At 48.1% G+C, this 23,404-nt stretch overlaps 2 protein-coding genes across 6 annotated transcripts in view; one reads left to right on the plus strand and one right to left on the minus strand.

The window, feature by feature from the left end:
• Positions 1–179: 179 nt before the first annotated feature.
• On the plus strand, positions 180–11,159 carry IRF5 (interferon regulatory factor 5). 3 transcript variants are annotated; one of them, XM_080818158.1, is made up of 9 exons: positions 180–289; positions 4,536–4,741; positions 6,539–6,728; positions 7,131–7,243; positions 7,684–7,717; positions 7,901–8,173; positions 8,414–8,806; positions 8,892–9,010; positions 9,311–11,159. In XM_080818158.1, the coding sequence occupies exons 2-9, from the start codon at positions 4,547–4,549 to the stop codon at positions 9,557–9,559; spliced, it is 1,566 nt and encodes a 521-aa protein (XP_080674284.1). In that variant the 5' UTR covers positions 180–289; positions 4,536–4,546; the 3' UTR covers positions 9,560–11,159. The 3 variants fall into 3 exon arrangements, with proteins under 3 accessions (XP_080674284.1, XP_080674283.1, XP_080674285.1); XM_080818157.1 differs by lacking the exon at positions 180–289 and adding an exon at positions 623–662 and having other exon boundaries at positions 9,311–10,785; XM_080818159.1 differs by lacking the exon at positions 180–289 and adding an exon at positions 623–662 and having other exon boundaries at positions 9,283–10,151.
• A 28-nt stretch (positions 11,160–11,187) lies between these two features.
• TNPO3 (transportin 3) overlaps positions 11,188–23,404 on the minus strand; it is an 89,636-nt gene continuing 77,419 nt past the window's right edge. For all 3 annotated transcript variants that reach the window (XM_080818156.1, XM_080818154.1, XM_080818155.1), the window contains 3 exons: positions 21,590–21,702; positions 14,116–14,207; positions 11,188–12,315 (listed from right to left, as the gene is read on the minus strand). In XM_080818156.1, coding sequence (XP_080674282.1) covers positions 14,147–14,207; positions 21,590–21,702 — 174 coding nt within the window. In that variant the 3' untranslated portion in view covers positions 11,188–12,315; positions 14,116–14,146. The remainder of the gene's footprint in view (positions 12,316–14,115; positions 14,208–21,589; positions 21,703–23,404) is intronic.

Consider the following 23,404-nt stretch of genomic DNA (forward strand, 5'->3'; position numbering starts at 1 on the left):
AGTAGTCTGCCTGACGTCTCCCTGGAGGGCTTGGGGTGCAGGGGAGTCCGGCCGGGCCCGCTGCTCAGGGGCCTTCGGTCGCGCGTCAGCGCGGTGGGGGGCGGGGGCAGGGTGGTCCCGAGGGGCAGGGCGGGGCGCTGCGAGAGCTCCCAGGCTAGGCGGCCGCGGCCCAGGGGCGGGGGCGGGTGATGCGGAAGTGCCAGGCGGGTGCAGCTCGGGGAGAGCGCAGCTCGGCCCCGCCGCCCGGCCCGTGCTCCCGGGCGCAGCCACGCGGGCGCACCGTTGACAGGTAGGTCCCGACCGCCCGCGCTCCTCTCAGCGCCCTCCCGGCACCTGCCGGCGGCGGGCGGGGGACTGGGGCGGGGCGGGAGCGCGGGAGGGGTCGGCGTCCGGCTCCGCCAGGTGGTGGAGCTCCAGAGGGGTGTTGGGGTCGGGGTGGGAGCTGCGCCTACTGCAAGGCGCGCCCCTCGGATCTGGCGGCCTCCAAGGGGCTTCCTACGTCCGGATCAGCGCGGGATGCGCCGTACCCGCAACCTCCGTCCCGCAGGCGCCCGGAGAGCCCGGAGGCCCGGGCGACGTGGGGTCACCAATGCAGGGGCGCCAGCTCCACTCTTCTGTCGTTCCCTCCGCAAGGATGGAGAGCGCCGGGGCGCCCCACGGCGGTATGGCTTGGGTCTTAGAGGGGCGAGCCCCTTAGTCCCCCTTTCGGCGCGCTTTGCAGCCACCCTGTCGGTTAAGAGGATGAGGCTTCAGGGACTCGTCTTCCCAGGACCTCAAGGCCAATGGCAGGAACTCAGGCAGAGTGTGTAGGAAGATGGTGTCGGGTAGGGGCGCCGTCTTTTGACTCGCGACGGACAAGAAGCTCTGACTCTCCTAGCTGAGAAGCCTGGGGAGAATTCGTGGACGAGTTTCTTTACGCCCTTCCCTCGAACTTAGAAACAAAACAAGTAAGAGTCTGAAAGTAGAGGGAAAGTGAGATGGCTGGGGCCGCGACGCGGGTAGAAGGTGTTCCCCACCTCCTCCCCGCAATGCGTAGGGGTCTCTAGACAGTCGGGGGAGAGGGCACGAAAGGGTGGGGAAGAGACTAGGGGCGCTGTGGGCTGGAGGAGGGCTCCCGAGGCAGAACCCGAACCCGAGCCCGCGCTCAGAGCTAGGATAAGTGACGGGGACCTGCCAGGACGCAGGCGGGGCCGATGGAGGAGGCTAGAGGTGCAGCTGGGGCCAGAGGTAGAGTCCCCGCCCTCCCTGGAACTACCTGGTCGGGCGCGGAGACTCCTGTCAAGTCTACGGAGGCTCGGGGAATCCACTCTTTTGTACCTAAAGGCCTTGCTTTGGGGTTTCCCCCTGCACGTCGGCCTTCCCCTGCAGGAAGCCGAGAGAGGCATCTGCTACCTCAGAGCCTCAGCTTGGCTCGGGATGTGTCAACCCACCTGGAGGGTGTGGGGTTAGGGTCATACCAGGTGCAGAGAACCCTTTGCATTCTCCCGAGCTCAGTGTGGGGTCTGCGGGGAGACAGTGTGATTCAGACAAACTCCACAGGTGGCAAGGGCTTGCAGCTCTTCCCTCGAGAGGCTGCCCAGCTTCCTCCTAGGTCCCAGGCCCTGGTTGCCACAATGTTGCAGGTTCCTCAGGTGGTTGGCTCCTGGAATTTTAGGGCTCTGGGGTGAATTGTGGGGCTTCCCCATCTCAGCAGGAGTTCCTGAGCTGCTCCTCTAGACGCTTCACTTTTATACAATTCACCCATGAAGGCTTCCTCAGGTCCTCAGAAGCCTCAACTCTTTTCTTCTTTCTTTTTTTTTTAAGATTTTATTTATTTATCTGACAGAAAGAGAGAGAGCGCGAGCGCACACACATACAAGCAGGGGGAGCGGCAGGCAGAGGGAGAGGAGGAAGTAGGCTCCCCACTGAGCAGAGAGCCTGATATGGGGCTCAATCCCAGGACTCCAGAATCCTGACCTGAGCCACAAGCAGACGCTCAACCGACCAAACCACCCAGGCGCCCCTCCTTTCCTCATTTCCATGGAAACTATGCCGGTTTTTCTGGCTTTCCTCACTCTCCAGGGCTCAAACCCTAGGTCTGGGGGCTGCAGAAATGTCACCCCAAGTCTCCAGACCCCTGAGAAGGCAGAACTGGCCAGGCCTGCCCTCTATTGAAAAATCAAGTCCTCAGAGCAAGGGGGGTAGGTTGGAACATGGGCTTTCTGAGGTGGTGCAGTATCTTCCAAGGTCCCCTGGGAGTGTAGGTGACTGTTTCTACCTGGAGGCAATGCAGGGATGGGGCCCAAAAGGGTTGAAATTTAGAACTCTTGGCCTTAGGATAGTCTGAGATCTAAGTCCACCCCTAGGCAGGAGGCAGCCTGCTTGGGAAACACTGAGCCTGATCCTGGTGCACCTGAGGCTGAAGACCTTTCTTTGGCCTGCCCGACACCCTCCCTTGGCCCTGGCCGGACTTGTTACGACAGCCTCTTCTCCATACCCTGCTCCTTAGCTGCCCAAAGCGATTGTACCCTACTGACATGAGTAATTTCAAAATCTTTGTCTTGAACAGCCCCACTGGGCCAGGCTAGGTGGCAGAACTCACCCTGACTTCCTCCTTGCCCTGGGCAGAGGAGGAGGCGCTCTCTGGTCTCCCAGTTCCCACCACCCCAGGCACAGCTGTGGGCCTGACCATGTGGAGGGCTGGCCGTCAGGGTAGCTTACTTTCTCCTTTGGGTCGACAGAGCTTTCCTCTGTCCACCCTCACTTAGCCGCAATTGGCAGCTACTGATGACTATCACTGGTCTGTTCTAGGACCAAGGCCTCCCGGCAGAGGGCACAGGTGGGGACTATAAATAGCACTGCGGTGGGTGAGGCTGTGAACCACACCAAACATATAATGACCCTCAGCAAGGCTTGGGGATTGGGGAATGAGCTATAGGGTAAGGGATTGAGAATTCGGTCTTAGGGACCCAAATGCCAATTTTTCCATGTATCTTCCCTCCCCCAGTTCACAGTGAGTCAGATTTCCGCGTTGTCTTGTCTGGCCACTTTCATTTCCCCTGGGACTGGGTGGAGGTTGGTTCAGAAAGGGGAACTGAGCCACCAGTCTTATGAGGCTTGGGGACAGGGCTGGGGGCTCTCCCACTCTCCCTGTCCTAGCCCAGAGCTGGGCACTGCTTTGAGGAGAGGCCTGCGGATGGAGACGTCTTCCCAGCAGGAAGGTAGCACTTAGCGACTCCAGTCCCAAAAGATACTGGGCAGGGAATTTCTGGGGAACTGAGCTCCAAGCAAGCCTGGAATGATAGGGTCTACACCTGAGAGATCGTCTTGTTCTAATCTCCCACCTAAAGCGGGCCAGGAAGTCCACCTGGGCTTGAGTAGCCCCAGAAACCAGTTGCTCCCAGGCCTACCCTAGTAGTTCCATGGCTTTAGCTGTTATAAAGTTCTTTTTCGATCTGGGTCTAGTCTGCCTGGGTGGAGGCTGTCCAGATGTTGACTCAAACCCTAATCCTTTTGTCCCATGCTGGTACCACAAATGTTATGGATAGCTCTGGTCCCTATCCACCAACCCAGAGGCTCCATTTCCTTCAGCCATTCCTTCCGTGACAGGCCCAACCCACCATAGATCCTTGCCTGTGTCACAGCCCCAGCGGCCTTCCTCTGACCTCTGGTCTCACCCCACTCTGAGTCAGAGGAGGATCCCAGAGAGAGCAGGGCTGGTGGTGGGGAGAAACAGCTGGAGGACAGAGTCTTCCAGCATCCGGGGTATATCAGTTAGCTGGTATTTCTCAAGTCCCACTTAAGGCCCCTATCCTGGTGAACAGGAGGTAGACCGAGGGGGCCGATGGGATTTCTCTCAAGACATCCAGATGTGGGGAAGCTTCAATCCTGAGGGAAACTGAGGAGGAAAGGAAGCTCTGAGGGAACGGGTGTGGGAACCCTCTCTTCATTCCCACACTATGACTTGCTCTTTGGCCAGGTTTCCTAGAAGGTGACAGAGTGAGGGAATTCTTGGGACAAAGAGAGGAAGGTCAGAAGGGAAGGGAGGGAAGCAGGTGGGCAGGAGGAAAGCTGAGCAGAGAGGTGGAATGGGCTGCACTGGTTTGCTCCACCTGAAGCAAGGGGGCTGGCTTTTTGTCCCTGCCTGTCAGTCATTCGTCAGCTGTGCTGCCCTGGAGCAGCTCCGTACCTTTGTGGCCTTCCAGCCTCACAGCAGCTGGGGAGTCAGTGCCCCACCTGGTACAGCATGTCTGGGGTGGGGAGGGGCATGCACAGCATCCCCTCTCTCTGTAACCCCCTTCTTCTCCCCTCTCACCCCCAAACACAAAGCACAGACACAGTGACCCTATGACAAAGAGGTTGATGGTTGGAAAAAGGAATTGGCTGGGAGCATCCGGGCAGACGGGAGACACTCCAGCCCCCAGTGCTGGGAGAAAGAGAAAAGCCATAATATCCCTGGCTTGGACCCCATGTACTCCAGCCCCCCATCTTCCTGCTGCAGGGAGCATCTATCTGCAAATCTTCTGATGACTAATGACCCCCCTTTTCTCCCACAGACCCCTTTGCCATGAACCAGCCTGCCTCCAGGGCCCCCCCTCCGCCCCGCCGTGTGCGACTGAAGCCCTGGCTGGTGGCCCAGGTGAACAGCTGCCAGTACCCAGGGCTGCAGTGGGTCAATGGGGAAAGGAAATTCTTCTGCATCCCGTGGCGCCATGCCACACGGCATGGACCCAGCCAGGACGGAGACAATACCATCTTCAAGGTAAGCTCTGGGTGGGGGTGACTGCCTATACTTCTAGGGCACCCTCGCCGTCGAAGAGGATCCCCATACATCTCACACTGACACCTCTCCTGGCCACCTGGCTGTAGGTGACCCCAGGCTCGGACCCGGGGATGTGGGCCTACCCCCAGCTGTGTCTTTTTTAACCTCTTGCCCAGAGCAACATGGGCATGGAAAGGCCCCCCCCAGGAGACCTTCCGCCTCCTCCCTTTTCTTGTCTCATTCTTAGCACCCGAAAGTGTGGGTGCAGTGTGCGTGTTTGGTGCGTGTTGAGTCTAAATGGAAACCACAGATTGCCCCCGTGATGGGAACACGAGGAACTAACTGTATTTGCACTTTTCTGTATGTGCGTCGATAAAATTAAAACGTGAAATCGTTGTTTTGCATCCTGCATTTTCCAGCCAACATCAGAACCAGCTTTCCTCTGCCACGAAGGCCACGTCACTTTCAGTGACTGCTGGAGGGGTCAGCAGTTTAGTTATCCAAACCTGACATTTGGACCCTTCCCGTTCCTTCTAGCGTTCGGGCGTTGAAGACCTATTGCCCTGTACCCTCCTCTAAACCCTTCTCCATTGTGGATCTCACGTGATTTTCTTTGGGGGTTGTTCCTGGAATTCAACATTGCTGGGTCAAAGAGAATCCTTATTATTATTATTATTTTAAGATTTCGATATGCTTTCCTTTGTCTTGGCAGGTTGATATTTACCCTTTGAAAGTTCTTTTCAAATCTCTTATTTTTGAATAGGTACCGCAATTCAAAATTTAAAAAGTGTAATATGGTTTGCAGCAAAAAAAAATCTCCCTCCCACCCCAGAAAAGTCTCCAGCCACCTCTCCCTCCCCAGAGGCAATTAGTATTGTCATTTTCTAGTTCTTCCTTCCTGAGAGATTTTTGTGCATACACGCAAATAGGTACCTATCTTCCTCTTGCTACCACTTTTCACAAAATCATAGATGTAGATGTACCTTTCTGCATCTCCTATTTCTTGAAGATTATAACATGTCAGGATATTGAAAACGTCTTCCTTTTTTTTTTTTTCTTGCTGCCCAGTATTCCATTCTAAGGATTGGCCGTAATTTAACCAGTTCCCATGGATGGACATTTGTTCGGGGTCTTCTGTTTTTATAAATAGTGTTTCAGTGAGTAACCTTGTAGGTTCAGAATTTTGTGTGGCTGCTTCTGTATCCCGATGATAAATTCCTAGAGGTCGAATTGCTAGGTTAAGGGGAAGAAATATTTGTAATCCTGCTATCAGCCAACTTACCCCCAAAATAATACCAACAGCTAAGGTGTATGGAGCCCATCCGAAATGCAGGCACAGTTCTGGAAGCTCTGTGGGCCCTGGAGTCTTCACTACCACCCTGTGAGGTGGGCACTGTGATGGGGATGTTATGGCAAAAAGAGGCAAAGTGACATGTCCCTGGCATACAGCTAGTGGGTGGCTGTTTCCAGATTCAAACCCAACCCCACTGCAGATCCCATGCTCTTATCCACCATGTGACACCGTCCTCCTTAGAGACTACCTATATGTACCCTGGCAGGAGTAGTGAAGGAAATGCCTTTCAAAGCCCTTAGGTAATTCCTTTCCTTCGTCGGAGTCCTGAGGGCGGGGAAAGACTGGAGTCCTGTCTCCCACCTGGCAGAGGGAGACTCAGGTCAGGCTCCGTGTGTCCCTGAAGTTCTCACCGCTTAGCAGTGACTCCCATGAGCCAGGAGGGGCTGGGGCTTTGGTGAGGATGGAGGTTCTCTGAGGTGGCCTATCTTTTCTTCCTGCCTCAGGCCTGGGCCAAGGAGACAGGCAAGTACACGGAGGGGGTGGACGAGGCGGACCCGGCTAAGTGGAAGGCCAACCTGCGCTGTGCCCTTAACAAGAGCCGTGACTTTCGCCTCATCTATGACGGACCCCGGGACATGCCGCCTCAGCCTTACAAGATCTACGAGGTCTGCTCTAATGGCTCTGCTTCTGCAGGTATCAGGCCTGGCCCTGTGCGGGCTCCCTAGGAGGCTGTTAAGGAAGGCCCAGGGCCCCTCCAGGATGCAGTGTTGAGGGACATGCTTCGAAGTCGTGACACCCCGGGTTCCTGGGAGTAGCCTGTGATGGACCCTGTGGTGGGGCCCTGAATGACTTGGCACAGACCGGGTTTTGTGTCTGTCTGCCTCAGCTTGCCCCTGTTCTTGGCTCTTGGTTCCAGGGCGTGTAGGTCTAGTGACCTGAGGAGATTAGTGCCACGGGGTCAGGGAGGTCCCTAGCGGTTTCTGGTGGCTGTATGGCCTTTCACCTCACTGCTGGAGCTGCCCTACGGAGCCCCGGTGGCCTTCCTTCTCCTCCCCCACTGACTCCCTTGCTTTGTGTCCTCTCCCTGCTCTGCAGAGTCACAGCCCAGTGAGGACTACACTTTTGGTGCGGGAGAGGAGGAGGAGGTGGAGGAAGAGGAAAATGCGAGCTCAGGACCGTTCTTGGCAGCATCCGCCTGTGCAGATGTGGTGGGTCTTGTTAGGGCCTTTCTGCTGTCCTGCTCTGCTTTCGGGTTAAGCGGTCCCTTTCCTCCAGGGCCCTGCTGCCCTTTTTATAGCTCTTCCCTTGGGTTTGTTCTTGGGGTTCTGAGGCTAGCCTGGACCTCCTTGGGGCTTTGCTGGTACAGAACATGCCCACACATGTCTGGCACACCCTCCTGGGAACTGGGGCTGAATAGGCACTATTACCTGTAGAAGGCCCATGAGGACACCATGGCGCTGAGAGTTCACAGAGCTGCCTGGGGGTGCAGAGCTGGGACCAAAGGCACGGTCCGGCCTTGCAGAGCTGAACACCGGGGAATTGCCTGTGTGGTTCTCGTGGGTTATTTCTTTAGCATCTGATTAACCTGTCCTCCCTTCTCTCTTTCTCTGGCCTATTCCCTTCTCCTTTGCCTGGGTCTTCCCTTCAGCTCCAGAGGATGTTACCAAGCCTGAGCATCACAGGTGGGGCCGGGAGGAGGGTGTGGCTGGGGGCCTAATATAAGGAGAAGCTGCAGGTCCCCTCAGTTCCTGGGAGGGGGCTGAAGGGAGGCTGCAGGGTGGGTGCCCAGGGTTGAGAGTAGGTGGGCCTGGGAGGAACGTTCTCAGAAGTGGCATTAAAATTCTGCCCGCCCCCACCCTCTGTAGAAGCCGTGCAACCTGGCCCCCCCATGGCACCCTATTCTTTACCCAAAGAGGAGGTTAAGTGGCCACCCGCTCTCCAGCCGCCTGTGGTGCTGGGCCCTCCCGCACCGGACCCCAGCCTCCTGGGCCCTGCCCCTGGCAACCCTGCTGGCTTTGGGGAGCTTCTCCCTGAGGTCCTGCCAAGCCTGCAGCCTGGGCCCCTTGCTGCTGGCCTGCCCCCCACGGGTGAACAACAGCTCCTGCCTGACCTGCTGATCAGCCCCCACATGCTGCCTCGTAAGGACCCTCAGGAGGGCTGGGCCGGGTAAAGTGGGCCTGGGGGGTTGGTTTGCAAGAAGGGTGGTGAAGGGCGAAGATGCTCAAGCCAGGCCCTCCCTGGGTGGTCGGGGGGAAGGAAGTGGGAGAGCTGACTAGACGGGCTGGCTGCTGCTGAGGAGAGGACAGAGCAAGTCAGGGGCTGCAGAACAAGGAGGCGTGGGGCTCACAGACTGGCCGGGCCTGCCCTCTGCCCCACAGTGACTGACCTGGAGATCAAGTTCCAGTACCGGGGGCGACCACCCCGGGCCCTCACTATCAGCAACCCACAGGGCTGCCGGCTCTTCTACAGTCAGCTGGAGGCCACCCAGGAGCAGGTAGAGCTCTTCGGCCCCGTGAGCCTGGAGCAAGTACGCTTCCCCAGCCCTGAGGATATCCCCAGCGACAAGCAGCGCTTCTACACGAACCAGCTGCTGGACGTCCTCGACCGCGGGCTCATACTCCAGCTGCAAGGCCAAGATCTGTATGCCATCCGCCTGTGCCAGTGCAAGGTGTTCTGGAGCGGGCCCTGCGCCTCGGCCCACAGCTCGCACCCCAATCCCATCCAGCGGGAGGTCAAAACCAAGCTCTTCAGCCTGGAGCATTTTCTCAATGGTGAGGAACTTGCATCGTATTCCTCCTGGATTTCTCTTGTGCAGGTGCATGGTTCTAGCCTCTAAGTCTCTTGATCTTGCTGCAGAGCTCATCCTGTTCCAAAAGGGCCAGACTAACACACCACCGCCCTTTGAGATCTTCTTCTGCTTTGGGGAGGAGTGGCCTGACCGCAAACCCCGGGAGAAGAAGCTCATCACCGTACAGGTAGACCACCATCTCCTCTCTCAAGGCTCTGCTCTGCTTTGGCTTGAATATTGGGGGAATCCTGGGGCTCAGCCTTTGCCCCAGGGTGGAGGCTTAGGGCTCTTTGAGCAGTGTGGACTTGGCAGCCAGAGATAATCAAAGCCCGGAGCTGCCCACACATAAGCAGCCTTTATTATGAAGTAGAAATTGGTGCCCCTTCTTCCTGGTGGATGAAGTCCACCTGCCCCATGGTGGATGCCTTGGGAACAACTGGATTTGACAGTCCGGCCAAGGTTCTCCCTGTCCCTCTTTGCCCCCCAGGTGGTGCCTGTAGCAGCCCGGCTGTTGCTGGAGATGTTCTCAGGGGAGCTTTCTTGGTCAGCTGATAGTATCCGGCTACAGATCTCAAACCCAGACCTCAAAGACCGCATGGTGGAGCAGTTCAAGGAGCTCCATCACATCTGGCTGTCCCAGCAGCGGCTGCAGCCCGTGGCCCAGGCCCCTCCTGTGGCAGGTCTCAGTGCTGGCCAGGGGGCCTGGCCCATGCACCCAGCTGGCATGCAACAATGAGACTGCAGACAGGGACTGGCACAGGCTTCCCAGGTGGCTGTGTGGGCTCATGTGAAGGTATGATGGCCCCTGTGGGCACTTGACCGGCTGCAGGGCCCTCTACCTGGGTCTCCTGGAAAGGGATTTGCACCAAGGAGAGGGAAGAGAGGTCCAAGCTCCAGGCTCTCTCCCATAGCACCTGAGGGAAGCTAGAAGCCAGTTTTGCTTTGAGGGCTATCTTCCTCTATGTGCCTCTCCTCTGCTCCCCCTGGAGGAACTGAGCCATTAGCCCCAACGAGCAGAGAAGTTAACTCCACCAACCCTGGGGCCTAGTTGAGAGGGAATTGTCCCATAGTGGCCCACCCTTTTGGTTGCCCCCAATTCCTCAGGCAAAGAGACAAGTACAGTGGACCATGCCCCCTCACCAGGACATGGGTCTAATCCGATGTTGGCGTCCCCTAGTTTGAGCTTTACTTCCTCACATCTTTCTCCCTCTGAGATAGACAGGCACTTGGGTATCATGCCAGATCCTTAAGGCCAGCAGCTACCTCCTCCTTGAGAGTCTAAGAACACAGGGCAGAAGTAGAATTTTATGTATTTTTCAATTAATAAATATGAGAAACAGATTCAGCTATTTACTTTTTCCAGTACCAGTTGCTTCCATGCTTTCTACTAGACCTTATTTCTGATATTCGCTGGCCCTGTTTCTCCTAACACCTGCCCTCCATCTCTGGGGCCACAACAGGAGGAGGGCCTGCCTTTTCAGGCTGATGAGTCAGTGGGGCTCCATAAGCACTCAGTTGGCCGGCTTTGCTTTCTAGGAGGAAGCTAGCTGAAGTAAGGGCGTGGGTCTTTAATTGTGTGCAGTCTAAAATCCTGTCCAGATCAAATTCTGAGTACAACTGATGTTATGCAGAAAGGTTTGTTTCATTGATTCCAAATACTATACAGAGCTCCGCAGTCAAGCTTATTAGCTCAAAACCCAATACGGTAGCATACTGTGTGACCCTATTTATATAAAACTAAAGAGAAGGCAGACTAATCTACAGTGACAGAAAGCAGATCAGTAGCTACTGGAGGATGGTAGGAGGCATGAGGAAACTTTTGGGAGTAAAGGTGTGTTCACTATCTTGATTGTGTTCATGGTTTCATGGGTGTATCCTATGTCAAAGCTTATCAACTACAGAACTGAAATCCGTGCAGCTTATTCTATGTCAATGATACTGCAATACAGGTTTCTTTTTTTCGAAGACCAAATTCTGCACTCAGTGGGTTAGGAATCAGTCTAGTTGGGCGGCTGTTGAGAAAGCATACATACAGCACATTTCTGTTTAACATGCTCAGGGACCCATTCTCCCCCCACTGAAGCTATATGGAAGGATAAAATGTAGCATGAGGAGTTTTAGGGTGAACTAAAATGAAAGATGCAGAAGGAGCCGCTCCCCCGAAATATGAAGGGCCTGTGCGTGGCATCAAGGGCAGGGCCCGCCGTTTAAACTCCATCTGCAGCTGTCTCCCAGGTAAGGGCTGAGACTGCTCGCTCACGTCGTCTAGCCATCATTTCAGAGCTCTGAGGCAGTGAAAGGAAGAAGAAACAAACACTGATTAAATTTTAAAAATTTATTGTTTTCTTTCCTTTTTTTTTTTGTTGTTGTTGCTGTTGATTTGTTCTTGAGATGGCTACAACACCAGACAGAACAGTGCCCTCAAATCTAACACCTGTGCAGGGCTGCAACTCCATTAAAACAGTACGATCTGCTTTGGGCTTCCCTCTCCCGCCTCACTCCCCCAACGAAGTCAAATAATTTCCACATTTTTTTTAGTAAAATACAGTTAGCCCTGTAAACACTTTCCCCCATAATCCCACCCTCTTTTTTGTCTTCTCTCATGTCTGTGGGTGAAAAATTAACTAAAAAACACAAAAATCTTTTTAAAAAACCCCTAAAACTTAGAATATACATTTATATCCCACTCACCCTAATTTTGGCTCTTCTCTCCAAGGCTGATGATAACCCAATATGGATTGGAAATGGACTGAGAGACTAGATAGGGTCAGGGCTGGGAATATACATGAATTTTGGCCCTGGCAGGTCCCAGTATCACTGATGTGACCATGATATAAAACAAACAGGCTCCTCTAGAACAACTCTAGAGGTGGGAAGAAATGTTGGGCGAGTGGGAGAAATTTCTACTCATTTTTGTCAAAAGAGGAGGGGAAAGGGAAGAAGGGAGGGTGGGAGAGAAAAAGAGGAAAAAATAACAGGAAACCTTAAGAGATGATCCTGACCCCTTTCTTCCAATTGCAGCTATTTCATCTGAATTCCCATTTTCCCTAAGTAAACGGTTTCTGTTTCACAAAAATTTGTACTTTTATTTCGTGTGCACATGCGTGTTAGCATGTGTGGGTACGTGTGTGTGTGTGTGCGCGTGTCACTGCTACCAAGTGAACATTTCAGTTCTGGTTTTAGTTTAGTTTTCCTTTTTTTCCTTTTATTTCTTTAAAATTATTTTTCCTTTGAAACAAGTTCACCAGGAAACCAGCTCCCCTCCCACCACGCCGGACAGGCCGCAGCCATCTCTTTTTTAAACCGCGCTGATTTTCCCTCACACCCCCAAACAGGAACTCCTCAGGATGGCCTCGGAAGGCTGGAGTCTCTCCCTGTCTGGCGGGACGCCGTGGTGGCGGTGAAGGCCCCTCTGCCACAGTGGAGGTTTCTGATTGTGGGACACAGTCTGGTTTTTGTTTTCTTCCTGTCTTCTAATTAAAAAAGACATTCCTGACAAAAGAGAGAAGACAGTCAATAACTATGCTTCAGGAGATAGTAAACTTCAAAGTCAAGGTAGAAGTTTTCCTATTTGCTCAGGTACCTCATTCGGGCCTCTGCTGTAAGAACTCAGCAAAAAAAAAGTTGGAGTATTTACTTGTGAATCAAGAGCACTACAGCTCTAATGATACTGCCTGCAGTCCTCTGAGTGTGCTGTGGAAACTAGGGTAATATGTTGGGGGTTAAGAGTATGCCAGCAGGTCTAGGCTGCCCACCCCAAACCAACCAGAAAATCTCTACTTTAATCCATTTAAAAACTGGGGTTTCAGGCAAGTTTTCTGAAGGAAGACTTTGCCTATCATCTAAAGTTTAAAAATCACTGATTTAGTCTGTATGAAAGGGTACTATGTGAAAGTATGAAGTAGAGTAGTTAAAAGGACAGACTCTGGCACCAGAATACCTGTGTGTGAACCGTGGCCTATCAATTACTGACTGTACCTCAAGCAAATCGTTTAATATCCTGGAACCTCTATTCCCCTATACAATGGAACTAATAATGGTAATAACCCAGAGAACCACCTGAGGATTATCTTAGTTAATACACGCAAGTACTTAGAACAGTACCTGACACAGTTAGGGCTCCATAAATGTTAGCTATGAGCGTCCATAGCTGTCCACCAATAAGCCCATGTGTACCAATGATACCTATTACTGATACTACAAAACTCAAGAATCCCAAATGGTATCACTACTCACTAAAGAAGAAAATTTAGAAATAATTTCTGGTGTGAGTGACGCACTGCTGAAGAGGGGCCTTCTTCACCCACTAACGCATTAAATGACAGAAACTACCAGTGAGGAGCTACACATTGAGAACTGCCTCGTGGGAGAATAAATTCTGCCTAAGACCTCAAAAGGGGGTCCGGGTGCTTAAGAAAGCTGCCTTTCTTCTCTCAGTCAAGAAACTGGCACCCACATCCTACTACCCAGTTCTTCCTGTCCTCAGCTAAGATTCCTGCTTTGCTGCAGAACCAGGAGTCAGGAAGCACATGGAGAAAAACGGGTGATCAGGAGCCTTTCCTCTACCTCCTGCCTTGGGCAGAATCTGGCATTTCAGTGTTCTGATAGTAAAAGTGTTCAGAATAATCATCTTTGCTCATTAAATCTGAAAGGTCAGTTTTAGAATGGTGTCACTGTAATCATGGTCTGCTTTAGGTCAGCATTGTTTTCGCCAAAGTAGCCAGGTTAAAAAATACTTGTTTACTAACATACACACTTACCATCCTAAAGTTTAAGTAAGGGGATACAAGGAGGAATTTTTTTTTTGGAGATCTCCTACAATAATAACTTTTCTACAGGGGTGAAGATGGTATCCAGATGCAGCTAACAATCATCTGGCTGCCTGGGCCCAAGCAAACCAGGGTCCTGCATTTTTCTTTCTTTCTTTTTTTTTTTTTAAATGACTTTGCATTTTAATGATTTATTTATTTGACAGACAGAGATCACAAGCAGGCAGAGAGGCAGGCAGAGAGCGCGACAGGAGGAAGCAGGCTCCCTACTAAGCAGAGAGCCCGATGTGGGGCTCGATCCCAGGACCCTGGGATCATGACCTGAGCTGAAGGCAGAGGCTCTAACCCACTGAGCCACCCAGGCGCCCCGGGTCCTGCATTTCTTAATCTGAACAGCACTGTTTAACTGTTAAGTCTTTCCCAAACTAGCTATAGTACAAGCCCCATGATGGGCATTAAAACCTATGTCATCCCCAAGCGCTCCGAACAGCCAGGGAAAAAGCTGGGAACTGTAACCACTCACCTGGGTGACAGGCACAGTGCAGGAGTGTGAGCTATCGAAACAACCTGGTGAAGTCTCTCAAGGCCCAGCAAACTTGTTTACATTCCTCAGCACTAGAAAAAAAAAGGTAGGTTGGCCCCTGATGAGAAAGACACAATACGGTGAAAACAACCACAACACTGAAGTCCACTGAGAATTATCCTAGCTCTGCTTGAAGCTCTCTCCATTGTCCCGACTGTTTCTGATCTTTCTGTAACTAAAAGGAAAAGATTAACTACTGCATGTGAGAATAATTATAAGCTGTATGGTCTCTAAAGAGCAGCGGTGGAGAAAAGCTGCTTGGGTTTGAATCTTGGCTCTACCACTCTTGGGCAAGTTACCAAACTGCTTTTGTTGCCGCATCTGCTTACCTACCTTACAGTGTTTGGAAGATTAAGTCAGTTCAACACTTCATTGGGAGTCCCTGACACAAATACAAGAAAGCCAGAAGGCCCAAATAAAAAAAGCAAGCATATTCTACCTAAGGCTGATAACTTTAACTCTATGAGTTGAGCTAACTTAGGTACCCTGGTTCCTCATTCTCTTCCAAAGGCAGATTTTGTTGACCAAGCCCATTTCGGCAACTAAGTCTCTATCCGTCATCGATATTCTTGTTGGAAAGGCTGCCCAGGGTTTCCTCCTGTGGAAGGTGAATGGAGAGGAGGGAGGAAAGGGTTAAGGCATGTAGAAAGGGGGGAGGAAGCAGGACTTGGTCCTCAGGCAAGCACTGAAATGGGATTTAAATAGCCCAATATTTACCTGACCCTATTTTTTCAAAAGCCTCCTTTGTCTGAAACTGTCACCGAGAAACCAGCTGATGCCCACTTCATTGTTTTGTGTCAGTCTTCAGAGCAGGTTTTGGTAACTGAACATGAAGCTAAGCTAAAAACAGTAGAAGAGGAAGAACTTCTGAATATGCCCTTCTTCTATGGCCCTCTCTCTGGCTCAGAAAAATTCAGGGACCACAGCCTATTACCTAAGATTCAATGTTAGAAGAAAGAGCTTTCTCTTTCTCATAATGTTAAACACCAGGGGAGGGAACTGCCAACACTGGTTCCACAGAAAAGTAGGTAAAAGGAGAGCTCTCTCCTTAGTGCCTACATCTAGATCTCCCTACCTATTACAAGGTCTGGAAAAATCATTCAGAACCTTGATTCAGACCCCAGGATTTGATTCAGCAGAGTATCCCAGAAACTTTCTCCAGTCTCTCTTCATCCTAAAAATGTAATAAAAATGATAAAGTCTTCTGGTTTTATTGAAATTCTGCCATTTCTGAATTTAACATGCTTCAATACAACCATTACCTTCCCTCCGTCTATTTCCAAATCAATAATGACTCTTGAGGCAGTTGCGGGGGCAAGCACAGATCACTCATGCTTCCAATGTCACAAAGGAAGAAGATATTATCCAAGAGAAGCCACCATGTGGCATGTTATCATAAGGAACTACAACAGTAAGAAACATTTAAACGTGAGGTAACAATGAAGACTTAAGATTCTTCTACCCTTGGTTTAATCCGAAGAGAAATGGTAACTCCATTCTTCACCTCTCTTGTGACACAGGAGAAAAAGTGCCGAAATCAGAATGCAGGTAGAGAGAACTATGCGAGCCAGGGTGAAAGAGTGGTACGCTGTGATCCTGAGTCAGCAACTGCTCTGGTGTCCAGAGCCTCAGCCAAGTGTTTAATGTGTCCTTGACTAGGCCCAAAGAAATGGATTAAAAAAACCCCAAAAACCAAACTTGTAAGCTACAACTATTTTCTGTTTTCCGCCTCAGTCCTTCTGGCATTTATTTCCCATTTCATCTCATTGCATTCACTGGGGCGCATGGGTGGCTCAGTTGGTTGGGCGTCTCTGCCTTCGGCTCAGGTCATGATTCCAGAGTCCTGGGATGGAGCCCCTCATGGGGATCCCTGCTCAGCAGGGAGTCTGTTTCTCCCTCTCTCCCCTCACACTCTATCTCTTGTAATCTTTCTCAAATAAATAAAATCTTAAAAAAAAGAAGTTCGAAAAAAAAGAAAAATAAAATGGCCACTATTTTTCTAGATTCTATTTTCTGGCTTCTAGTCCCACAACCCCGATCCTTTTGCCATACTTCTGAATACATTTATGGTGACCATCTCAAGCCGCATAATCCTAGTGGTGTGCTGAGAAATACAGCCCTCCTCACCTGATATTCACGGATAACGCAGAGTAACCAAGCTCTAACTAACGACATGAGCAAGAAGACACCCCATCCTGGCTTCTAACTCTAGAGTCAATGCTTACTTTATTCAACATCTTCTGACCTTGAGATTCTCATGCCGGTGTTAAGAATCAGAGAATAAATATCAACACAGAGAAATGGGAAATGATGGCAGGATTTCTTCTAGTCATAATTAGTAGTGTTTGGAGAATAAGAATGATGTTTCAGAATGAAAAACCTCAGCTTCCTTCAAGTTGACCAATGAAAAATGTTAGGGAATTAATTACCAGCACCATTTGAAAAACAGGCTTGGACTTGCTGAAATGAAACTGAACCAGTTTGCCCTCCCTGTTAGAATGGCAAACAAAGCAGCATGTTCAGACAGGAATTACAGGACCTTACAACCAAAAGGGAGACTGAGTCATGCATGGAACAGAAGGTTCAAGAGCAAAACTCATACCAGAGAAAGAGAATTACTACAAGGAGGTGAGCAATCTCAAAGCTTTTCTCTAGTACCTCGACATTACCTCTTCTGTTCATTTCCCAGCACCGTGTCATCACAGCCTACTATAGGAGGAGCTGCAAAACTTGTTCCGCAGTGGGAGATCAAGTAGGCCAGGTTGCTGGTGCACCTTATTTCCCAATATCACAGGGCAAAGATCATAGGTATTTTTGTTTGTAGCCTTGTGTTATTTGGGTTCCTTTCTGTGCCACTTAATTTTCCTTAAATGGGGGAATATCCGTGACTTTTCAGACTTATTCTACAGTTCTACCTATCACAGACTAGTTCAGATAAGGGAATACAGGTTTGGTGGGTACTTATTCTAGAATGTGTGGGTGGTTGCCTTAGAGCTGGCAGGAGACATGCTCCAGCTAGCTTTGCAAATGCATTAACAACATTCCAGCAGTTTCTTTTCCAAGGAGAAAGTTAACATTCACTGATCACCTACTACATACCAAATCTTTAGATTTCCACTTGGTATCTCATAATAACCCCTTATGAGTAAGAGAGGTAGTACTAACCCTATTTTACAGATGAATAGGCCAAGGTTCAGCAAGTGGCAAGATTCATGCCAATATCCCTGACGCTAAACCTCGTTCTTTGAGCGTTCTCTCCAGGCTTCCATTTGCTTTAAGGAAATTATAGCCAATATGATCCTGCCCAATACTAGATGGAAAAGAACAAAACAGAAGCAGAAAGAAGCTACTACACTCTTTTCCCTGAGACTGCTTAGAGGTGGAATACTACTACTGGGAAGATTCACCGTAAAAAAAAGTAAAATAACTGTAAAGTCATCCCAGTCAATATACACCTACGTAGAGAAGGGGAAATTCCCTTCTAGCAAAATATATCATGAAAGTAGTCACATGCCATTTTTTTGGCCATATGTGTCACTTGATCTATGGCCAAATATCAGTTACTTCTGGGACATGAAGTTAAGCCACTTTTAGTAAGCTACAAAATAACAGCACTCATAGGTTTGGAATTTTAACAAATTCTTTAGCAAAATTACTGAAGAAACTCAGGGAGATAAGAAAATAAGCCATTTTGGAAAGTAAGATTAAGAAATTAAGTCTCAGAAAAGACGATCAGTTATTGAACCACCACCTACAATTTACCCCCCGCTTTTGCCCTTTTATTTTTTTAAAGATTTTATTTATTTGAGAGAGAGGGCATGTGCGAGAGAGAAAAAGAGAAAGAACACACACATGCACAACCAGGGGGAGGGGCCGAGGATGAGGGACAAGCAGTCTCCCCACTGAGCATGAAGCTGAGGAGACTGGGAGATCATGACCTGAGCTGAAGTCAGATGCTTAATGGACTGAGCCACTCAGGCATCCCTCTCCCCTTTTTAAAAACTAAGTCTGGTTTTAATTATAAATGTATACCATATGCTTAGAAAAAAATGAAAATATTATAGAAAGTTATGAAATAAAAACAAAGTCCCATCCTGGTCCCAGTTGTCTTCAGAAATTTACTATGCATAATATATAACAAATATAATAAAAGAGCTTTTAAAAGTGCAAGCTGGTTCATTTACAATAGCATCAAAAAGAATGTAATACTTAAACTACAAAATGTTACTGAAAGAAATTAAAGACACCAAAAAAAAAACAAAGACCTCTCCTGTTCATGGACTGGAAGACTTAATTTTGTTAGGACATCAATACTACTCAAAGTGATCTACAGATTCAATGCAACTGCTATCAAAAATCCTACTGACATTTTTTGTGAAAATAGGAAAATATATCCTAAAATCCATATGGAATCTCAAAAGACCCCAAATATTCCAAATAACCTTAGACAAGGAACAAAGTTGGGGGTCTCACATTTCCTAATTTCAAAATTATTACAAAGCCATGGTAATCAAAACAGTATGGTACTGACATAAAGACATGGAGATCAATGGAATAGAACAAAGGGCCCCAAAATAAATCCCTCACATATATGGTAAAATGATTTTTTAAAAAAAGATTTTATTTATTTATTTAACACAGAGAGAGAGGTCACAAAGAGGCAGAGCAGCAGACAGAGAAGGGGGGAAGCAGGCTCCCCGCTGAGCAGAAAGCCCGATGCGGGGCTCGATCCCAGAACCCTGGAATGACCTGAGCTGAAGGCAGAGGCTTTAACCCACTGAGCCACACAGGCACCCCAAAATGATATATTTTTTAAAAATTTTATTTATTTATTTGACAGAGAGAGAGAGAGAGAGAGAGAGAGAGGTCACAAATAAGCAGAGAGGCAGGCAGAGCAAGAGGGGGAAGCAGGCTCCCCGCTGAGCAGAAAGCCCGATGGGGGGCTCGATCCCAGGACCCCGAGATCATGACCTGAGCCGAAGGCAGAGGCCTAATCCACTGAGCCACCCAGGGGCCCGGTAAAATGATTTTTAATAAGGGTGCCAAGACCATTCAGTGGGGAAAAGAACACTACTGGGAATTCTTTTCAATCCAAAGAAACTGAAAACAAGGTCCTTTTTTTTTTTTTAAAGGTGGGGAAGGGCAGAGAGAAGGAGAGAATCTTAAGGAGGCTCCATGCCCAGCACAGAGCCAGCCCAATGCCGGGCTTGATCTCACAACCCTGAGATCATGACCTGAGTAGAAATCAAGAGTTGGGACACCTGACTAAGTCACATAGGCACCCTGAATGCAGTGTCCTGAAGAGATATTTGTATACTCATGTTCACAGCAGCATTACTTAAAACAGTCAAGAGGTAGAAGCAATCCAAATGTCCACCAATAGATGAATGAATAAATAAAATGTGGTACATACATAAAGTGGAATGTTATTCAGCCTTAAAAAGGAAAGAAATTCTGACACATGCCTCAGCATAGATGAACCTTGAGAACATTACAGAGAGTCACAAAAGGATAAACACCATATGATTTCACTCATAAACAGAAAGTAGAGTATGACTGCTGGGGAATGGGAGAAGGGGGAGTTGCTGTTTTATGGGTTTGGGTTTTTTTTTTTTTTAAGATTTTATTTATTTATTTGACAGAGAGAGAGATCAAAAGTAGGCGGAGAGGCAGGCAGAGAGAGGAGGAAGCAGGCTCCCCACCGAGCAGAGAGCCTGATGCAGGGCTCGATCCCAGGACCTTGGGATCATGACCCGAGCCGAAGGCAGAGGCTTAACCCACTGAGCCATCCAGGCACCCCTAGTTTCAGTTTTATAAGATGAAAAAATTTCTGGAAATTGACTGCACAACAGTGTGAAAATACTTAACACTACTGAACAGTATACTTGAGAATAATTAAAACGATAAATTTTTTTTTTTAAGATTTTATTTATTTATTTGAGAGAGAGAGAGAGAGAGAGAGAGAGACCACAAGCTGGCAGAGAGGCAGGCAGAGAGAGAGGGGGAAGCAGGCTCCCCGCTGAGCAGAGAGCCCGATGCGGGGCTAGATCCCAGGACCCTGGGATCATGACCCGAGCCGAAGGCAGAGGCTCAACCCACTGAGCCGCCCAGGCACCCCTAAAATGATAAACTCTATGTGTATTTTATCACAGTAAGAAACTTAAAAAAATTATCAGGACAAGTTGGGTTATATAATACTGTTATTTTTTCCATTTATAATATACCTTACATATATTTCTGTATCATGACACTTATATTCTTGCTCCTTCTCTTCCAGTGCCTAATCATTTAGTTATACTCTATTAATTACTTAACCATTTTCTATTAATGAGCAATTAGAGTATCTCCAGTGTTTTTCACTATTACTTTACACTAGTTTACACTATTACCTTACTCAACATTCATTCTTGGACCTGTAAGTCATTCCATTACTATATGAATATAAGCCAATGCCTAAAATTTAGGCAAAATTCTAGAGATTCTAGATATATATAAAGGTATATGAGGGCAAGGTAGCACACAGTTACAAAACACACTTTAACTTGCTACCATTAACACTTAGTAGCCATAAAAATCTCATAACCTTTGAGTCAGTGATTGCATTTTAAGGAAAACAGCCAAAAGAAGGAAAAGGCTAGAGTTTTAATATTACCCATAATACTAAAAAAATAACTGAAATGTTTACTAATAGAGGCACTGTATGGAAATTAAGCAACACCTTTTTGGCTATAAAGCAGTAATTAGGAAGACTATGTAGCTACACTTAAAATGGTTACTACGTTCACAATAAAAAATATACTAATGTATACTTAACATTTTAACTAAGCTGTAAACAAGCAGCTCATGGGCTCAATGCATCTCAGAGATATATTTTGTTTGGCCTCCATGAAATTAAACTTCAGTATCTTTAAAAAAACAAAACAAAACAAAACTTCAGTATCTTTAGGCACAGTGAAAATTTTCCATTTCACTGCAGTTTACATCATCTATGTTTTACAACTAATGCTTCATCTATTCACACCTGCGTTCCTGACCCCTGAATACAGAAGAGAACAGAGGACTTCAGAAAGATAAAGACAGATCCCGTGAAGGGTAGTGGGCTGATGAACGCATTCTTCTTTTGGAAGAAATAACGCTTCCACTTACCCATTAAGACCTTATACCAGTTAATAAGTTTGCACAGTAAAACTGATGGTACACCTATACAGCATGGCGGTTATTTCCCCTCAGATTGGTTTCTAATGTCAATTTGTGCAATTCAATGCTAAACAGACAAACTGAATTAACGAAGGCACACAAGAAACATACTCCTGGGTAAATTTGGTGTAAGTAACGAAGATATATTTTTTCTGCACACCCATTTCTGTTTAGTTTTAAAAAAGCAACAAAACCAGAAAAGTCCCCCATCACTCACCTAGTGACTTGTTTGTGGAAATCTGTAAGTTGTTTGTGTGTCACTGTGACTGCTCCCACGGTTGTCTCCTTTGGCAAACCTTTCAAGGAGTTCTCTAACCATCGACAGAAAGTCTGTGTAGAGAGACAGTAAGAGTTTTGAGAGGAGGCAGGACTTACTCAACTGGACCCTGTAAGTAATAACAAAACCTGCAGGCTTTTCTTAGCACCATCAGCTCTTCCAGACTTGGAAGTAAGTAAAGGAATTAACAAAAGCACTACTATCTTTAGGCCTGCCAACCCTCTGGGGTTTGGAACAGTCTACAAAGGCAAACCTAGACTTCCCATCAAAGGTGTGGCATGCATCATTTCAGCAAGCCCTTCTCTACCTTAGAAGTGAAGTCTCTTCTGGATGAGACTATTGCTCTGTTTCTGTCATTAAACTTCTGTAATACTTCAAAAATTAAACAGCTGCCAGAAAACTCTAGAGTGTACAGATCAAAGGCAACCTACAGCAAAAGTTCAGTACCACAAAGAGTAAGAACAAAAAGTATAGTTACGTAAACTTGTCAAAGAATATATATATATAGTATGAACCGAGGGTCTAAAGGATTTTAAGGTCAAGTCTCAGTAGAATATTCATATCCAGTCAGCTCCTTTGTGATGCCTGCCTGTTCTCTGGGTCAGAAAATTTTGCTGCTCACTCTGCTTGCTATTTAATAAAATACTATTGGGGCGCCTGGGTGGCTCAGTGGGTTCAGCTGCTGCCTTCGGCTCGGGTCATGATCTCACAGTCCTGGGATCAAGCCCTGCACTGGGCTCTCTGATCAGTGGGAGACTGTTTCTCTCTCTCATGCTCCCTCTGTGCTCTCCCACTCTCTCTCAAAAAAAATAAATTTTAAAAATCTTTAAAAAAAAATAAAAGAATACTATTGGGGCACCTGGATGGCTCAGTGGGTTGAGCATCCCACTCTTGGTTTCGGTTCAGGTCGTGATCTGATGGGTTGTGGGATCCAATGCTCAACAGGGTGTCTGCTTGGGATTCTCTTTCTCTCCCTCTGCCCCCCCCACCCTGACTTGTGTTCTCTCTCTCAAATAAATCCTTTTTAAAAATGTTGTAAAAGAGTATTATTTACATCTAAGCATAGTCTCTTTACGCCTTTTAAATGCACAAAAACTGTCTACCCCTCCCTCCCCCTTCCTTCCTCTTCAAACTAAAAATCAAATCTAGAGACTTCCTCTGGGTTACTTTCAGTTGAACCCTTCTTCTTTGAGCTAGCTCTCATTTTCCATGCCTTTCTTAAGTAGGGTGTACACTTTGGTTGTAGTTTTCAGCAATAAAATAACTTTTACAACTAAATTGTTTTACATTATATATTCCATTATGTTAATTTATGGTAACAAACCGGAGCAAAAGTAAATATTACATTATAAATGCTTAAGAAGTACTGCATAATTCTCCAAATGTTGCCCCCCAAGGAAGACAACACTCTACTAAGACAAACAAGGAGGGTCAAGAGATTCAGGAAGAACCCTTACTTGATAGAAGTTTTGGCATCCAAAATAGCCTGTGAGTTAACTACAATGTAGCCCCAAACAAGAACATTAAGAAATGAAACTAAAAAGCAAAATTAATCAGCTAGCACACAAAGGAATCTCAGAAATCCGGTTGAAAACATGAATAAATTTGCCACAGATGGGTATCCAACAAAGAAGTAAGGGTTTACTTATTTATTTTTTTTAAAGATTTTATTTATTTGACAGATAGAGATCACAAGTAGACAGAGAGGCAGGCAGAGAGGAGGAAGCAGGCTCCCCGCTGAGCAGAGAGCCCGAT

This window comes from Martes martes, assembly GCF_963455335.1.
Source record: "Martes martes genome assembly, chromosome: 11".
Classification (NCBI taxonomy): Eukaryota; Metazoa; Chordata; class Mammalia; order Carnivora; family Mustelidae; genus Martes; species Martes martes.

Excerpts from the sequence above, each read along its gene's own strand:
- IRF5 (XM_080818157.1), top strand. The coding sequence starts at position 635 with ATGGAGAGCGCCGGGGCGCCCCACGGCG. Across the intron at positions 6,729-7,130 it reads TAATGGCTCTGCTTCTGCAG|AGTCACAGCCCAGTGAGGAC; the intron begins GTATCAGGCCTG and ends CCTGCTCTGCAG. Across the intron at positions 7,718-7,900 it reads ACCAAGCCTGAGCATCACAG|AAGCCGTGCAACCTGGCCCC; the intron begins GTGGGGCCGGGA and ends CACCCTCTGTAG.